Source organism: Salvelinus alpinus, chromosome 5 (assembly GCF_045679555.1).
Source record: "Salvelinus alpinus chromosome 5, SLU_Salpinus.1, whole genome shotgun sequence".
Taxonomy (NCBI): domain Eukaryota; kingdom Metazoa; phylum Chordata; class Actinopteri; order Salmoniformes; family Salmonidae; genus Salvelinus; species Salvelinus alpinus.
The window spans coordinates 21,972,597-21,992,123 of NC_092090.1; the positions used below are offsets into that span (position 1 = coordinate 21,972,597).

Consider the following 19,527-nt stretch of genomic DNA (forward strand, 5'->3'; position numbering starts at 1 on the left):
CTTACCTGGTAAAATAACAAATAAAATAGAAATATATATAAAAAAAAAAAGAAAACGCGGATATCGACTCTGCAGCTCGAGCATGCTTTTGCGGCACAGTCGATAGCGCACTGGACTTCGGGCTAGAAGGTTGAGGGTTCGAGACCTGCTCCCTGCCTGTTTCATTACATTGGTGTCTTGGTGTCAGAAGTGATCGGACCTTGCATCCCCAACAGTGCATGTGCTTGGCCGGTGAGCTCCTTCCTGTAATACCCTTACTACGAGTTGCGCACGTGAGCGTTGCAAAATATATTTAGAAATCTATGTTATTCAATTATTGCACCCACACTGCTCATGCGTGTCAACGAGCGTCTGTGTTGCCAAGGGCTAAAATAAAATTCATTCCTATTTCTGACGCAGATAGCGCTGCAAGTCCTGCCTCTCCCATCTCCCCATTGGTTTATAGAAGCAGGTACCCACGTGCCATCTCCTCATTGGTTATACCCACGTGGGTGATTGAACGACAAACTTTTTTACCGGTTGTCGTGGTAATACTATGAAAGTTTAGATGCCAATCACCATGTAAATTCAAAGATGAAAAAGCCTGGAAGGAGGAGAGATGACTAGAAACGATTCGGTTGACCGTTTTATGTGTGGATTAATTGCCGGAGTAGAGGACCTTGTGCATTTCAGGTAAAATAACAACTCAATGTTTATATCCCAGGACAAATTAGCTAGCAACAGCAAGCTAGCTAAATAGCTTGCACTTGCTAGCTAATTTGCTCTAACTAGCTAAATTGCCATACATGTTTAATGCTTTTTGACCTGTCCCCAAATTAATGTCATTGGTTCAGAGTTTGTTTTGATATTTTAACCTGCGTGTCGTGATCGCGTTTGGTGTAGGGGGACAAAATACATTTATGCACGATAGCACACGATGGCGCACACGCGCAGCCGGTTTGGGCATGGTGTTACATGAAACCCAAAACAGCTGACCAGACCGGACAAGTCGCGTGCACGAGGGTTGCAAAATAAATTTAGAAACCCATGTTATTCAATTATTGCACCCACACTGCTTGCGCACGCCAACGAGCGTCTGCGACACCAAGGGCTAAAATAGATGTCGTTCCTATTTCTGACTCAGATCGTGCTGCAAGTCCTGCCTCTCCCATCTCCTCATTGGACAGATGCCCCGCTCTGGCAGGTAGAAATAAGTATTGCTTTTGATGAGAACGGTTTATCTAGTTTGAAAATTCAAACATGTATTTGATGGAAAATAGATGTTGGAAATGTTTCTGGACGATCTACCTAGATTCCTTGTTGACAACGTGACCGAGCGGAGCAGATTACTGTTTGATTTGAGAAGGGCGCTCTTCCCTCCCCGCTTTCAATGACCTGACGGCCATTGTTCGGTTGAGACCGGGACAGCGTAATAGAACTCCCTCAATGGCCACTTTAGCGCGAAAATTAAAAACAAGAAAGTGGTATTAGGCAACGAATGGTCGTGACGTCATTCGCTCCAGAGCAATCCTTTAAAAACAAGAAAGTGGTATAGGCGACACGTGAATCTAGATGGTCGTGTCGTCATTCGCTCCAGAGCAATCCTTACATAGCTAGTTAAACACTTTCAAGGCTTGTGTACACAACCCAGTGTAGCTAGCGGGTAGCTTGCTAGTTAATGAAGATGGATTTTCGCTGGTGAGTCTTCTGCTAGTTCGTCGATGTGTTAGCTACTGTAGCTAACGTTTGCTATCTCAGGCAAGCTCGCTAAGAAGACAAGTCGATGTTAACTAACGTTAGCTACCTTGGCTTTTCGAATTGTAAAGTTAGCTAAATTTAGCAAGCTTACGACGTTGTATATTACGATCTTTTTTTCATTGACCGGCGTCTAGTATAAAAGCTATAGCTAGCTAACGTTAGCTAAAGACAAAAGTATCTGTGTAATGTAAGGCTTGAAGTTAGGATAGAGGTTAACTAACGGTAACTGTAGTTAGCTTTCGAAATGATGTCCAGGAGCAAGTGGGTTAGCTTTAGCTAATTTACGTATGTTTCAAACGTAAATTATTGCCTTGTACTTATATCTGGGTCATTCGTTAATTCACGTTACTGAGTAACGCTATATTGATTCGAACTACAATGGAACATGATCCGTTTGCTAAAATTGATGTCAACATCATTGGAGTTAAATTCTTAGCTAAGGATATCATTAACTAATACTAATTAGCTAATACATAAATAATGGTAATATCCTAACAGTCACTTGGTTATAAAGTTACTATGAATGTGATTATTGAAAATGGGTTTGTCAATTTCTCTTTAGGTGTTTGAGTGTTGGCCCAGTTATAATCTGGTTCTTGTCCAGCCTGCCTTCCAGCCAGTTGAAAACAGGTTTGTTTTAATTAATTATACAATTGGAATTTAGTATTTTTATAACATACTTGAAAATGTACTACAACACCAGAAAATTTGTCGAAAAGACTGAGTGCAAAATAGTAGATCCATGTTACCTTCCCTAAAATTCTCATTCCTCAACTAAAATACCTTTTAATCCAAGTTGTAACGCTTCTTGACTAGTGATGAACAATTAACCAAATTTTTTTTTTGGTGGGGTGGGGGGGTATTAAACAACTAATTGACCGATGTCTGTTCAGATTACTTGAATTCCGTTTAGTCCGTTTTTTTGTGCAGCTAACGCGCAGTTTATCTGGAGATAAATCGAATCATTTTGTAGGCAAATCAAATTCGTGAAATGATGCCTTATCTAATTTGAAGAGCTAGTAAAATGATTTTGTCACAGGTCTGCAGCTAGCGTAGCTACACTGAAGAAAAATACTAACGCAACAATTTCAAAGATGTTACAGTTCATATAAGGAATTAATTCATTAGGCCCTATTCTATGGATTTCACATGACTGGGAAAACAGATTCCTTTAAAAAAAAAACATTTAAGGTAGGGGCGTGGATCAGGAAACCAGTCAGTATCAGGTGTAACCACCATTTGTTTGCCTCATGCAGCGACACATCTCCTTTGCATAGTTGATTGTGGAATGTTGTCCCACTCCTCTTCAAAGGCTGTGCAAAGTTGCTGGATATTTGTGTGAACTGGAACACGCTGTCCTACATGTCTATCCAGAGCATCCCAAACATGCTCAATGGGTGAGTATGCTGTCATGGAAGAACTTGGACATTTTCAGCTTCCAGGAATTGTGTACAGATCCTTACGACATGGGGTCATGCGTTATCATGCTGACATGAGGTTATGGTGGAGAATGAATGGCACAATGGGCCTCAGGATCTCGTCACGGTATCTCTGTCCATTCAAGTTGCCATCGATAAAATGCAATAGTATTCATTGTCCATAGCTTATGCGTGGCCATACCATAACCCCACCACCATGGGGCACTCTGTTCACAACGTTGACATCAGTAAACCATTCGCCCACACGATGCCGTACACGCTACGCTGTCTGCCATCTGCCCTGTACATTTGAAACCGGGATTCATCTGTGAAGAGCACACTTCTCCAGAGTGACAGTGGCCGTTGAAGGTGAGCATTGCCAACTGAAGTCAGTTAAGACGCCAAACTGCAGTCAGGTCAAGATCCTGGCAAGGATGACGAGCACAAGGATGAGCTTCCCTGAAACAGTTTCTGACCAAAAAATTATTTGGTTGTATAAACTAGTTATCGTCTGTACGGGTGGCTGGTCTCAGACGATACCACAGGTCAAGACGCCCGGATTTGGAGGTCCTGGGCTGGTGTAGTTAAACGTGGTCTGCGGTTGTGAGCGAAATTAACATTACATTCTCTGGCAACAGCTCTGGTGGACATTCCTGCAATCAGCATGCCAATTGCACACTCCCTCAAAACATGAGACATCTGTGACATTTTGTTGTGACAAAACTGCACGTTTTATTGGCCTTTTTATTTTCCACAGCACAAGGTGCACCTGTGTAATGATCATGCTGTTTTATCAGCTTCTTGATATTACATGCCTGTCAGGTGGATGGATTGTCTTGCCAAAGGGGCAAAGGGGTCTTGGCTCACTAAAAGGGATGTAAACAAATGTGTGCACAATTTAAGAGATACGTTTTTTGTCCATATGGAACATTTCTTTGGTCTTTTATTTCAGCTCATGAAACATGGGACCAACACTTTACATTTTGCATTGAAATTCTTGTTCAGTATAAATAGGATGACTAAAGACAGAACAGTATGGGGAGTACATAGTTAATGTTTGGCTGTTACTGCCTGAGCAGAGATGAGATGATGACTAAGGAATGGAAAAAATAAATTAATCAAACGCAAACTAAGTATATTTTCAATGTTTTGGCAATTTAATGTTCACAATTTTGGGCTTTTGAATTTCTATTTAAAAAGCAAAAACATTATTTGAATGTCATTTCTTATTGCATTTAATGAAAATCTGGGATTTTGCAAATCTTAAACACTCAATTATTATCCAAAATAACTTTAGAGATACAAAATGTTTTTTTCCCACAGATTTTTATTGAACACTGACCAGAGTTCTTATTAGCTCAGGATTCCCCTCTGTAGGAATCTGTGTTTTAAAATGGGGTGATATGAAAGTAGTTTGAGATTTCAAAGGCATATTGCACGTAATGATTATTAACAGTTAGACAGAGCGTCCAAGGTGTTGTACACATTTTCTGCTGTTGTCAATGGTTTGAATGAGAACCCAATGGCTGTATGGCCCCTTGGGTTCTTGAGAGCTAGTTGATAGTCTGAGTGGCTGGTGAATATTTTTTGCCCACCAGACACTGACACTGGTTCACCGAAATCTTAATGTCATGCCCTGGTTACAATGATTAGCTATTGCATGGTCAGCTGTTATATCAATAGCTCGTTTACAAAATGTAACATGGCTGCCCTACAGCAGAGGTTCCACCAGCATAAATTTGAGTCAGTCAACATGACTGACGGGATTGAAGAAAATCTGCCCTTGTCCATTTATAGGTCGCTTAGGGCACATTTTTGACACACCTTATTAGTCAATACATAAAAATACTGCTTTACTTGATTTTTTCCCCCTGTTCTGTAGTGTTGGCTGAGGGAAAGTGTATGTAGATAGCACCAGCATCTTGAAAATAAGCCTGGGGAGTAACATTATTTCATGTTCAATAATTTTTGCTGTGGCTGTAGAAATTGTGCAGTGAATATGGTTTTTCTCATATTTTTACAGTTTTCTTGGATATACTTCGTTGTCGTGTGGGGGAGTCTTTATCCATAGAAATACCTGATGATGACCAGTGTCCTGTGTCAAACTTCAGTGTATGTACAGAGAAAATTGGCCAAGTGTTCGAGTATAGCAAGAAGCTGTCAGTTGACTGTGGATCCACGTTATCAGGACAGGATCCAGTTGAAGAATGACGCCAACGGCCTTGCTGTTGTAATTTGGAATGTAACCAAAGATGATGAAAAGGAACACTTATGTGGACTGTGCTTCTACATTTCTAAAGAGATTTGTAATTCAAATTCCAAGTAAGAAGCCTTCTGTCAATCTTTTTAATGCAAAAAAAAGTTGGTTTGGAAGTACATGTGACAGTAGAGCGGTTTCTAAAGTTCCACTGTTGCTTAGCTGTACTGAAGGGATGAAACATCAGCTATAAAGCTGGTATTGCTATTGTAAACATTGCAGCACTATTTAACACAAACTAAAGAAGCTTATTTTGCTTATGAAGTATTTTCAGATAGTACAACCTCCACACCAGGAGGTATTGTTGTCCCCTGATCTTTGACTAGGAAGTAGATAATAAAGAATTGTTTTTGTAGTACAGAAATATGTTATTCAAGCATGACAAGTGTATTTTGCTTATGTATTTTCAGGAAGTATTGAGAGTTCAACCACCACAGCATTCCCCCAACCATCTACAACCACACCAGGAGGTATAATTGTCACCTGATCTTTAACCTGGAAGTACATAGAGCAGGGTTTACCAAACTCAAACCGGGGGACCCCAGGTGGTACACATTTTGGTAAATTTTTTTCCCCCTAGCACTACACAGCTGATTAAAATAATGAGCTCATCAAGCTTTGATTATTTGAATCAGCTGCATAGTGCTAAGGCAAAAAACAAAACGTGCACCCATTGGGGTCCCCAGGACCAAGTTTGGGAAACGCTGAGATAACCGTTTTTATAGTGCATAAGTATTTGTTATTCAAGCATGACAATTGTATTTAGCTTACAATATATTTTCAGGTAGCACTGACGGTTCAACCACCACAGCAGCCCCCCAACCATACCAGGTATAATCGTCGTTTGATCTTTAAATTGTACTAGATTGCTGAGCAGATTATGAGTTGGTAGTGCTGTAATAGCAGAACTGGGTTCAAATAGTATAAAAAAATTACCAAAAAGCCTCCCGGGTGGCGCAGTGGTCTAGGGCACTGCATCGCAGCGCTAGCTGTGCCACCAGAGACTGGGTTCGCGCCCAGGCTTTGTCGCAGCCGGCCGCGACCGGGAGGTCTGTGGGGCGACGCACAATTGGCCTAGCGTCGTCCGGGTTAGGGAGGGTTTGGACGGTAGGGATATCCTTGTCTCATCGCGCTCCAGCGACTCCTGTGGCGGGCCGGGCGCAGTGCACGCTAGCCTGGTAGCCAGGTGCACGGTGTTTCCTCCGACACATTGGTGCGGCTGGCTTCCGGGTTGGAGGCGCGCTGTGTTAAGAAGCAGTGCGGCTTGGTTGGGTTGTGTTTCGGAGGACGCATGGCTTTCGACCTTCGTCTCTCCCGAGCCCGTACGGGAGTTGTAGCGATGAGACAAGATAGTAATTACTAACAATTGGATACCATGAGATTGGGGAGAAAAAAGGGGGTAAAATAAAAATAAATAAAAAATCTACCAAGCGCTTAATGAGCTTGTGTGTTGCAGTAGAACCAACAGAATTGTATCAAGTGAAAACCCTGTCAATCTGTCATGGAAAGGCCACATTTTAACATCACAGAGACAGCTATGGTGTGAACTAATGCACAGCAACATTCTAAATAACGGGAGATCTGTTTACATTTGAATTAAAATACATTCCAAGTTATTTTGGAATCTTTCATGTAGAACTAGAAAGTAAAGTTGTCAAACTCGATGTTATGATCACCTCTGATCAGGAGTTAGAAGTTGGTCGGATATGGTGTGTGTGCCAATATGTTCTGGAATGTGTATGATTGTATGTATGCGCACATCTGGCTCCTCTGGCCATATTTAGTTTGACAGTTAAGATACTTGACTGCCTTTTGGCTAAGATAAAGTGTAGTATCTGTTACAAAAAATCTGTTCCTGTCAGTTTAATATCTGATACGTCCCTTATCTGGGGACCATTAATGAAACGCTGAGACGCGGTAGTCCTGTTGTGACATGGCTACGCAAACCTCCCCACAATTCCCAACAATGCATCTCCCAGTACGCGTCCTCTATTCATTTGAATGTGTAGACAGTTGGAGAAATTGCTTGAATTCGAAAAGTAAACAATCCCAACGCTCTTATATTTTACAACACTGTTCTGCGTACACATTTGGTACTCTGCTATACCACAGGACTTCTCCTCTTCCTCTCTGTGTACCACCACTTCGGTGATGCCTCAGCAGTCCCCGCTGGCTCACCACACTAAGTTCAGAGTAGTAGCCAGTTGTCCACTCTACAAGCCCTCAGCACTGCAGGATTCCACTATCTCCCATTCCTCTCACACTTCAGGCGGCGACTCAAATGATGTTCTCAAAAGATCAGGAATTTGCAGCCAGCTGAATCAAAACAGATTGTACTGTGTCCAGATGTATTTTTCTAACAAAAACACTAGCCAGCTAGCTAGCCAAGCCAAAAAGTGTTAACCTGTCAGTCAATTTGCAAATCCGTGGCTCCAAAACGCCAGATATATGCAATAAAAACAATGTTATCAAAAACAAGAGATTTTTTTAAATAAACAACAATGTACAAATTTACGGGAGCTCTGTTCTTAAGCCACTACTAGGACACCATGGAAACGATAGAACATGTCCTAAACAACACCTTTCCAGCGCTGCGGGTGCATTACCTTTGTAAAAGTATCATTTGTACAAGTCAATTTGTCATTCGCTCAAGTTTTGGACCACATGAAAGCTGCTGAGATTGCATTCTTCCCTACAATGATACAGAAAACGTTAGCAATATAGAACACATGGAAATTGATAATTAAATCTAATTTTGTCAATATATCTCCCCTGATACCTGAATGCATACGCTACTTTGTAAGATATTAATCACATTAGCTTGCTTCAAAGTATACTAGTCAACATTTTAACTGGGAGTTAGGTCTTTTTCTTTTTTTACTTTCAGGTTTTTCAAAAAGTATTGTAATTGTTTCAATGTTTTATTAATACTTTAGCACACCAGATTCTACTGCTCAATAGGACCTTGAAAATCAGAATTGGGTGTTTGAGCAGGGCTGTCACAAAAGCCTGCATACCCATTAGCTCTTCAGATGGAATGTTAGCCACATGTTTTATACAGTACATTGACTTAGGCATGTTTTTTCACCATATTGCGTATCTAATACCACAAGTATTATATCAAAGTCAATGTTAGTATTGTGACAACAATGACTTCCCTGCAGTAGTGCTATCAAGTCATTTTCTGTCATGACAAATCATGACATAACATTGGTTCAATTGTATGGCAATTTGTGTTAATTTATGTTAATGCTAGAACCAGGAAATAATCGAGTACTATAAGTTATTTTTTTCTGCCTTTAAAGGTCTACCTGTGGAACATCTTGCTTGGCTGGTACTGGTACCAGTATGCCTAGGCGGCGTAGTACTACACATCAGGAATCGTTAACAAAAGTTGAAGGAAGAACCTCTCTGCCGAGCTGTAGATCCCATCGTCCACCTATGTTCTAAATCAAAACACATCAATGGACACAGCAGAACAATGAAATGATGTCTCTGTTACTAAGGCTGGCTAGACACTATGATTTTGCCCTGTTTGCGGGCTTGCCATGAGCATTTCTAATCAATCAAACTTAGGGGCATGTTTTTTGCTGTCTGTTCCGGTGGAATCTTTTTGAAAGTGCTTTCTAAATGCAATGTCCCATTCACTTCTATTGAGCGTTAGCTAGTGGTGGCTTAAGTTATGTGAAGTTTTGAAGTGGCTGTTTAAAGGGAACTGAACCATGCATTACTGTTTCTCCTGGCCCAAAGACTACTGGCATAGTGAGGAGCCTAACAATAAGTTGTGTAAAATCCTAAACGATCCCTTTAAACCCTCAGCCTTACTGTACAACTACTGTACTTGTGATTTTCTTCAACCTTTATAACGGTTGCTCATTGTCAGCATTACATTGTGTTCCCTATTCGGGGAGACGTTTATACAGATGTGCACAATTTACTGTACTGTCATTATACTGTATCACATGTCTGATACCAGAACCATTATGTTCTATTGTATGATTACACCTCTTATGATAATGGGATTGACAAGACTTGTTCAAATACATATTTATGATCAAAGATTTTCTTTAAGGTCAACATAGTTGGATTTATTTATATTTTTTTACTGAAGGTAATTAGAAAGTAACAAATTGTGCACACTGCTGTTTTTAAATGCACTTTTGTGACAACCTGATGCATGTACAGTTATCTAATTAATATTTTTGCTAATGTAGATGTGACGTGGCCCCTCGCGATATTGAGACTGGTCGACACACAAACATTCCCTTCAGATAAACCTGACTGTTCTTTTTGTAAAGATGGTTCCCTTGAAAAATTTGATCTTTTTTGCCAACTTTCCAGCCATAATGAAATGCTACTTTTGATCAGGTAACAATGTGAATGTCTTTTCAAAGCTTGCTGTCTCATCCTCTATCACAGACCTCTTAGAAGTTCCTGAATGTCCTCTTATTTACTGTACTTTGTTTATGTATAGATGGCAATAATGTTTAGATGATTTAATCTATTTTAGAGGATTCCAAGGAATTCTGTGCAATGTTTGACTGACTGTTTTTAGTGTCTCAGCTGTGTGGTCCACAATGTGTTTAAAAAATATATATGTATTTTGTATTGTCAACCAGTTGTGGAGTGACACAAATGTTTCTAACCTTTTGAATAAACTCTTGCTCTTTTCTGATTTGTATCCAGGGTCTATTTGTTATACATTGCATTCCACTTTTTGTTACGTTACAGCCTTATTCTAAAATGGAATATATTTGTTTTTTTCCCTCATCAATCTACACACAATACCCCATAATAACAGAGAACAGGTTTTTTGAAATTGTATCTAATTAATAAAAAATGTAAAATGACTTATATACATAAGTATTCAGACTGGAAATTAAGCTCAGATGCATCCTGTTTCCATTGATCATCCTTGATTGTTTCTAAATCTTGATTGGAGTCCACCTGTGGTAAATTCAATTGATTGGACATGATTTGGAAAGATACACACCTTTCTATATAAGGTCCCACAGTTGACAGTGCATGTAAGAGGTAAAAAACCAAGCCATGCGATCGAAGGAATTGTCCTTAGAGCGCCGACACAGGATTGTGTCGAGGCACAGATCTGGGGAAGGGTATTGAAACATTTCTGCAGCATTGATGTCCCCCAAGAATACAATGGTGTCCATCATGCTTAAATGGAAGAAGTTTGGAACCACCAAGACTTCCTAGAGCTGGCCAAACTGAGCAATCGGGAGAATGACCTTGGACAGGGAGGTGACCAAGATCCTGTTGTTCACTGATAGAGCTCTAGAGTTCCTCTGTGGAGATGGGATAACATTCTAGAAGTACAACCATCTATGCAGCACTCCACCAATCAGGTCTTTATGGTGGAGTGGCCAGATGGAAGCCACTCTTCAGTATAAGGCACATGACAGTCCACTTGGAGTTTGCCAAAAGGTAGCTAAAGGACTGACCATGAGAAACAAGATTCTCTGGTCTGATGAAACCAAGATTGAACTCTTTGGCCTGAATGCCAAATGTCACGTCTGGAGGAAACCTGGCACCATACATACGGTGAAGCATGGTCTGAATACTTATGTAAATGTGATATTTACTTTTTTTTTAATATGTGTATATATATACATGTGCCAAAATTTGTATATTTTTTTGCTTTGTAATTAAATGGTATTGTGTGTAGACTGATGAAGAAAAATATAATTTAATCAATTTTAGAATAAGCTGTAACGTAACAATGCGGAAAAAGTCAAGCGGTCTGAATACATTCCGAATGCACTATATACAGTATAACAGCAGGTTGTTGCGTTTCAGATTAAAATATATATTTATAGTTGCAGATTTATGCTTAAGCCAGTACTGTTTTGATAATTGGTCCTTGGATGGACTGGTAGATATGACGTAAATGATTTAAGATCAGATGTCTAAAATGATCTTGTGCAATACATTTCTATCTCTAACACCCTGAACATACTGGTCATGCAATCAACACTGGAATAGCACCAGAAATAAAAAGATGTGAAACAAATCTGGACACATGTAGATCCCATCGTCCACCTACTTAGATGTATGGAGAGGCAGAAGTTTAACCCCGTGTGTCACAGGAGACTTCATAAAACACCAGAAATGTTACTTTTACTCTCAGCATCTTTACATTTTATTCCTGTTTGTCCTCCTATGCTCACTCTTGGTCCTCTAGATGACAGGCTTCAACCAAATTGTTCCAGAATCCTCATTTTGTCAGGATCTACAGTATAAGAGGACAGCTATTTTTTTTTATCTTCATGAAATGCGCAATAAACACCAATACCTGATTTACAGACAGTGAGTTGCACCACATAAGTATTAAAAAAATACATTTCAGAAAGCTGATTCAATGTGGAAATTTGAATTATTGGGTGCAAATTATTTCTTAACAGGTCGTCAACAGCAGAAGACGCAGAGAGCAGACCCCAGTACAGAGAACATGGGGGCTATGATCAAGATGATAAACCATGACAACTTCATCCCAACAACAGTAGTAGAGAGCTGATCTGAAATGACAGAACATTCATAACAGTTCAACTGTCATTTACAGCGTTCTTGGTGTGTGAATATAAAGATTATCAGATTTTATTATATTTATCACAACTGAAAAACAATTCTAAACATACTGTATTGAAAACAATCAAGAAATGTATCAAGTGCATGTGAGTACATAAATATTATATTTGTTTATTCCTACTGTGTTTTGGTATAGATTTATAATTTAAATACATATCCTGAATGGACTTGAGATTAAACTTTATTGAACCAGGTGTATATTTTTCGAACACTCCCAATGCAAAACCACAGTTATGCAGTCATAATGCAGAGTTTACTCACCATCACTGATAAGGGAGAGCTTGGTCCCACTTCCGATCTCAAATATGTTAGCCCTCTGCTCAACACAGTAGTACAGACCCACGTCACTCTCTGAGATGTTCAGTATGCTCAGATTGCTTCTGAACAGGCCTGTGTCATACACTGACTCGAAACGGTCATCAAACTTTTTGTTGAGGCTCAGGGGTGTATTTGTCTTTATAGTGGTGGCTACTGAAAGAGTGGCATCAGGACGAAGAACAAACCACATGATCTCGTACTCCAGGGTAATGTCACAGCTAAGGGTGACTGTGTCCCCTGGTTTCACTAGAATCTCATTTTGATCTGCTCCAAAAGCCTCACAGAACATGGAACCTTTCATAAAGACATAGACCATATTATTGACTGAGGCTATTTAAATAAAATGTTCATAACACATTTACATTTAAAAAAAATCAAATTAACAGAGAGTACTTAAACCTAATGAAATATAAACAATGTCTCTCCCAAGTGGATAAAATACATTTCTACTTACAGCATAGAATTGTTAGAGCTGTTCTCTTGTTCATTGTTTCCTGTCAGTTCCTGAAAGAAGGATGTGAATGCAAGTTATTTTCTTTTCTGCGTGTACAAGTCCACCTACCACAGGTACAGGAAACAGAGAGGCCCACCGAGAGCCAGTCAAGGAAAGGTTTAAACTGTATCAGAATGTTTTTTTAAACTGCTCTCAAGTGTGTAAGATTCCTCCATTAAATTTAATTTTTTTGCAAGTACGCTGTGACAGTTGAAGCTGAACTATCATTTAAATTTGAGTCTAACCGTGTAGGAAAAGTACATCTAAGCCCAGTTCTGAGAAATACATTCTAAATGTGCTTTTCTGATTGGATGCCTGGGGGTAAAGCTTTTAGGAAGTGGTTATTGTGCTCCATCACACCCCCAACACACTTTCATTTCATGTTTAAGTCAGAGTTTAAGATTTTCTGTAAGTGAGGACTGGGAGGCTGTTCCTGTTACAACGCATGATGAGGACCATGATGATTCTCATCATCAAAAGTGAGTATTGTCTATGAAAATCAAATAATGAATATATGAGACAAATAGTTTGTCCATTTAGAATAAAAGCACTTTATGTACAGTTGAAGTCAGAAGTTTACATACACTTAGGTTGGAGTCATTAAAACTCATTTTTCAACCACTCCACAAACTTCTTGTTAACAAACTATAGTTTGGGCAAGTCAGTTAGGACATCTACTTTGTGCATGACACAAGTAATTTTTCCAACAATTGTTTACAGACAGATTATTTCACTTATAATTCACTGTATCACAATTCCAGTGGGTCAGACGTTTACATACACTAAGTTGACTGTGCCTTTAAACAACTTGGAAAATTCCATTAAATGATGTCATGGCTTTAGAAGCTTGTGATAGGCTAATTGACATCATTTGAGTCAATTGGAGGTGTACCTGTGGATGTATTTCAAGGCCTACCTTCAAACTCAGTGCCTCTTTGCCTGATATCATGGGAAAATCACAAGAAATCAGCCAAGACCTCAGAAAAAAAATTATAGACCTTCACAAGTCTGGTTCATCCTTGGGAGGAATTTCCAAACGCCTGAAGGTACCACGTTCGTCTGTACAAACAATGGTATGCAAGTATAAACACCATGGGACCACGCAGCCGTCATACCGCTCAGGAAGGAGATGCGTTCTGTCTCCTAGAGATGAACGTACTTTGGTGCGAAAAGTGCAAATCAATCCCAGAAAAACAAAAAAGGACCTTGTGAAGATGCTGGAGGAAACAGGTACAAAATATATATCCACAGTAGAACGAGTCCTATATCGACATAACCTGAAAGGCCGCTCAGCAACGAAGAAGCCACTGCTCCAAAACCGCCATAAAAAAGCCAGACAACGGTTTGCAACTGTACATGGGGACAAAGATTGTACTTTTTGGAGAAATTACCTCTAGTTTGATGAAACAAAAATAGAACTGTTTGGCCATAATGACCATCGTTATGTTTGGAGGAAAAAGGGGGAGGCTTGCAAGCCGAAGAACACCATCCCAACTGTGAAGCACGGGGGTGGCAGCATCATGTTGTGGGGGTGCTTTGCTGCAGGAGGGACTGGTGCTCTTCACAAAATAGATGGCATCATGAGGAAGGGAAATTATGTGGATATATTGAAGCAACATCTCAAGACATCTGTCAGGACGTTAAAGCTTGGTCGCAAATGGGTCTTCCAAATGGACAACGACCCCAAGCATACTTCCAAAGTTGTGGCAAAATGGCTTAAGGACAACAAAGTCATGGTATTGGAGTGGCCATCACAAAGCCCTGACATCAATTCTACAGAAAATTTGTGGGAAGAACTGAAAAAGCGTGTGCGAGCAAGGAGGCCTACAAACCTGACTCAGTTACACCAGCTCTGTCAGGAGGAATGGGCCAAAATACACCCAACTTATTGTGTGAAGCTTGTGGTAGGCTACCTGAAACGTTGGACCCAAGTTAAACAATTTAAAGGCAATGCTACCAAATACTAATTGAGCGAATGTCAACTTCTGACCCACTGGGAATTTGATGAAAGAAATAAAAGCTGAAATAAATAATTCTCTCTATTATTATTCTGACATTTCACATTCTTAAAATAAAGTGGTGATCCTAATTGACCAGGGAATAATTTACTAGGATTAAATGTCAGGAATTGTGAAAAACTGAGTTTAAATGTATTTGGCTAAGGTGCATGTAAACTTCCGACTTCAACTCTATTTAGTTTCACCATTTGGAAAAATCTGTAACACTTTACATTACAGTGTCCTTATTACTGTGTAATTATACCTGTACATGCAGATTAACAATATTGTCATTTCTCATTGTTACAGTGTACTTACACTAATTTACAGCAGTAACCTACCCTAAGTAGAGTGTAATGATTGTAATGAGTAATTGCAATACTTAAATTGTACTTACAGGACTAATTACACAGTAATATGAGCACTGTAATGTAAAGTGTTATCAAAACATCATACCGTAAATATTTGTTAACAAAGACCTACATACAGTACAGAGAAGAAGCTAGCCTAACATGGGGGACTGCGATGGTAAAAACTCTCTCTCTCTCTCTCTCTCTCTCTCGATATACATATATATATCGAGAGAGAGAGAGATATATATATATATATATATATATATTACATTTTTATATATATATATAAATTACATTTTTTGTTTTATTCTATAAACTACATACAACATTTCTCCCAAATTCCAAATCAAAATATTGTCATTTAGTGCATTTATTTGCAGAAAATGACAACTGGTCAAAATGTTGTCAGACCTCGAATAATGCAAAGAAAATAAGTTCATATTCATTTTTAAACAACACAACACTTCTTGGCATGCCCTCCACCAGTCTTTCACATTGATGTTGGGTAACTTTATGCCACTCCTGGCGCAAAAGTTCAAGCAGCTTGGCTTTGTTTGATGGCATGTGGCCATCCATCTCCCTCTTGATCACATTCCAGAGGTTTTCAATGGGGTTCAGGTCTGGAGATTGGGCTGGCCATGACAGGGTCTTGATCTGGAGGTCCTCCATCCACACCTTGATTGACCTGGCAGTGTGGCATGGTGCATTGTCCTGCTGGAACAACCAATCCGCAGAGTTGGGGAACATTGTCAGAGCAGAAGGAAGCAAGTTTTCTTCCAGGACAACCTTGTACGTGACTTGATTCATGTGTCCTTCACAAAGACAAATCTGTCTGATTCCAGCCTTGCTGAAGCACCCCCAGATCATCACCGATCCTCCACCACATTTCACAGTGTAGACCTGGAGAGGCCTACAAGTCACAGTGTCTCAAGGGTTTTTCTTTATTTGGACTATTTTCTACATTGTAATATAATAGTGAAAAAAATGAAATAATACATATAGAATCATTTCGTAACCAAAAAAAGTGTTAAACAAATCAAAATATATTTTATATTTGAGTTTCTTCAAATAGCCACCCTTTGCCTTGATGACAGCTTTGCACACTCTTGGTATTCTCTTAACCAGCTTGATGAGGTAGTCACCTGGAATGCATTTCAATTAACAGGTGTGCCTGAATTTCTTTCCTTCTTTTTTTTTTTTTTGCATTTGAGCCAATCAGTTGTGTTGTGACAAGGTAGGGGTGGTATATAGAAGATAGCCCTATTTGGTAAAAGACAAGTCCATATTATGGCAAGAACAACTCAAATAAGCAAAGAGAAATGACAGTCCATCATTACTTTAAGACATGAAGGTCAGTCAGTACAAGAACTTTGAAAGTGCAGTTGCAAAAACCATCAAGTGCTATGATGAAACTGGCTCTCATGAGGATATATATATATATATCGAGAGAGAGAGAGAGAGAGAGAGTTTTTACCATTGCAGTCCCCCATGCCACAGGAAAGGAAGACCCAGAGTTACCTCTGCTACAGAGGATAAGTTCATTAGAGTTAACTGCACCTTAGATTGCAGCCCAAATAAATGCTTCACAGAGTTCAACTAACAGACACATCTCAACATCAACTGTTCAGAGGAGACTGCTTGAATCAGGCCTTCATGGTCGAATTGCTACAAATAAACCACTACTAAAGGACACCAATAATAAGAAGAGACTTGCTTGGGCCAAGAAACACGAGCAATGGATATTAGACCAGTGGAAATCTGTCCTTTGGTCTGATGAGTCCAAATTTTAGGTTTTTGGTTCCAACCGCCATGTCTTTGTGAAAAGCAGAGTAGGTGAACGGATGAGCTCAGCGTGTGTGGTTCCCACCATGAAGCATCGAGGAGGAGGTGTGATGGCGTGGGGGTGCTTTGCTGGTGACACTGTCTGTGATTTATTTAGATTTCAATGCAAACTTAACCAGAATGGCTACCACAGCATTCTGCAGCGATATGCCATCCCATCTGGTTTGCGCTTAGTGGAACTATCATTTGTTCTTCAACAGGACAATGACCCAATACACACCTCCAGGCTGTGTAAGGGCTATTTGTCCAAGAAGGAGAGTGATCGAGTGCTGCATCAGATGACATGGCCTCCACAATCCCCCGACCTCAACCCAATTGAGATGGTTTGGGATGAGTTGGACCGCAGAGTGAAGGAAAAGCAGCCAACAAGTGCTCAGCATATGTGGGAACTCCTTCAAGACTGTTGGAAAACTATTCCTCATGAAGCTGGTTGAGAGAATGCCAAGAGTGTGCAAAGCTGTTATCAAGGCAAAGGGTCACTACTTTGAAGAATATATTTGGATTTGTTTAACACTTTTTTGGTTACTACATGATTCCATATGTGTTATTTCATAGTTTTGATGTCTTTACTGTTATTCTACAATGTATAAAATAGTAAAAAATAAAGAAAAAGTGAAGTAAAGAGCCACATAAAAATGTTTTCAGTGTTTGGTCAATTATGTAATAACATTCCTATAAAGCAGACACGTACCACGCTAACACATGCTCTTCCTTTTCCAGGTGCTTTGCTCTGGGTGATGGCCACAGCTGATGTGACTGTCAAACAGGTGACACTTGGGGGCACCATCAATCTAGAATGTGATATCACGGTGAAATACGACATCATATGGTTTGTCCTGCGTCCCAATACCACACTGTCGCAGGCCACCTTTACCTTTGTTAAACAGGATAAGAATCTAAGATCCACGGCCCAATATGGCAGCCGCTTTGTGCCTGTATATAACAAAGCCGTGCCAACTGTTGACCTGACCATATGGAACCTAACAGACAGTGACCTGGGCCTGTATTACTGTGGCATGTGGAGAGATAATGTCTTTGAGATTGGGAATGGGACTCAGCTCACCTTTACAGGTGAGTAGTTTCCACATCACCATCTGGTTCTTTATCATGTAAAATGTATGAAATGTAAGAATAGTGTTTGTTTTAGTGTGATCTGATAAGAGTTCCCATGATTCTGTGATTTATTTTGTCCAACGTTGTGATAAAGGCCATACAGTGCCTTCAGAAAGTATTCATCCCCCTAGACTTGTTCCACATTTTGTTGTATTACAGCCTGAATTCAAAATAGATTAAATTGATTTTCTTTCTCACCCATCTACAAACAATACCCCATAATAACAAAGTGAAAACGTGTTTTTAGATTTAAAAAAAAATGAAATACAGACATATCTATTTTACATAAGTATTCACACCCCTGAGTCAATACATGTTAGAATTACCTTTGGAAGCAATTACAGCTGTGAGTCTTTCTGGGTAAGTCTCTAAGAGCTTTCCACACCTGGATTGTGCAACATTTGCCCATTATTATTTTATTAGTAGACAAACATTTTCAAGTAGATTTAAGTCAAAACTGTAACTTTGCCACTCAAGAACATGCACTGTCTCCTTGGTAAGAAACTCCCGTGTAGATGTGGCCTTGTCTTTTAGGTTATTGTCCTACTGAAAGGGGATTTCATTTTCCTCTAGGATTTTTCCTGTGCTTAGCTCCATTCCGTTTCTTTTTTATCCTGATTAACTCTCCAATCCATAACGATTACAGGCATACTCATAACATGATGCAGCCACCATTATGCTTGAAAATATGAAGAGTGGTACTCAGTAATGTGTTGTACAGGATTTGCCCCAAACTTAACACTTTGTATTCAGGACAAAAAGTGAGTTGCTTTGCCACATTTTTTGCAGTATTACTTTAGTAACTTGTTGCAAACACGATGCTTGCCTCCCGGGTGGCGCAGTGGTCTAGAGCATTGCATCGCAGCGCTAGCTGTGCCACCAGAGACTGGGTTCGCGCCCAGGCTCTGTCGCAGCCGGCAGCGACCGGGAGGTCCGTGGGGCGACGCACAATTGGCCTAGCGTCGTCCGGGTTAGGGAGGGTTTGGCCGGTAGGGATATCCTTGTCTCATCGCGCACCAGCGACTCCTGTGGCGGGCCGGGCGCAGTGCGCGCTAGCCTGGTAGCCAGGTGCACCGTGTTTCCTCCGACACATTGGTGCGGCTGACTTCCGGGTTGGAGGCACGCTGTGTTAAGAAGCAGTGCGGCTTGGTTGGGTTGTGTTTCGGAGGACGCATGGCTTTCGACCTTCGTCTCTCCCGAGCCCGTACGGGAGTTGTAGCGATGAGACAAGATAGTGATTACTAACAATTGGATACCACGAGATTGGGGAGAAAAAAGGGGGTTAAAAAGAAGAAGAGAAAAAAAAAGAAACTCGGTCAATCAGGTTAATATTGTGAAGTAACTACAATGTTGTTGATCCATCCTCAGTTTTCTCCTATCACAGCCATGAAACTCT

General features: G+C 40.1%; 1 long non-coding RNA gene and 1 gene segment (V, D, J or C); one reads left to right on the forward strand and one right to left on the reverse strand.

Moving 5' to 3' along the window:
* Positions 1-1,001: 1,001 nt before the first annotated feature.
* Positions 1,002-10,087, forward strand: LOC139575722 (uncharacterized). Of its 2 annotated transcripts, none has more exons than XR_011674992.1 (6): positions 1,002-1,183; positions 2,300-2,367; positions 5,179-5,477; positions 5,823-5,882; positions 6,197-6,243; positions 8,718-10,087. It is a non-coding gene; the product is annotated as an uncharacterized lncRNA (long non-coding RNA). The 2 variants fall into 2 exon arrangements; XR_011674991.1 differs by lacking the exon at positions 1,002-1,183 and adding an exon at positions 1,198-1,677.
* A 1,697-nt stretch (positions 10,088-11,784) lies between these two features.
* On the reverse strand, positions 11,785-13,107 carry LOC139575721 (Ig kappa chain V-II region 7S34.1-like). The segment is given in 3 exon segments: positions 11,785-11,945; positions 12,277-12,627; positions 12,788-13,107. Coding segments are annotated over 3 exon segments (495 nt in total).
* Positions 13,108-19,527: the final 6,420 nt, after the last annotated feature.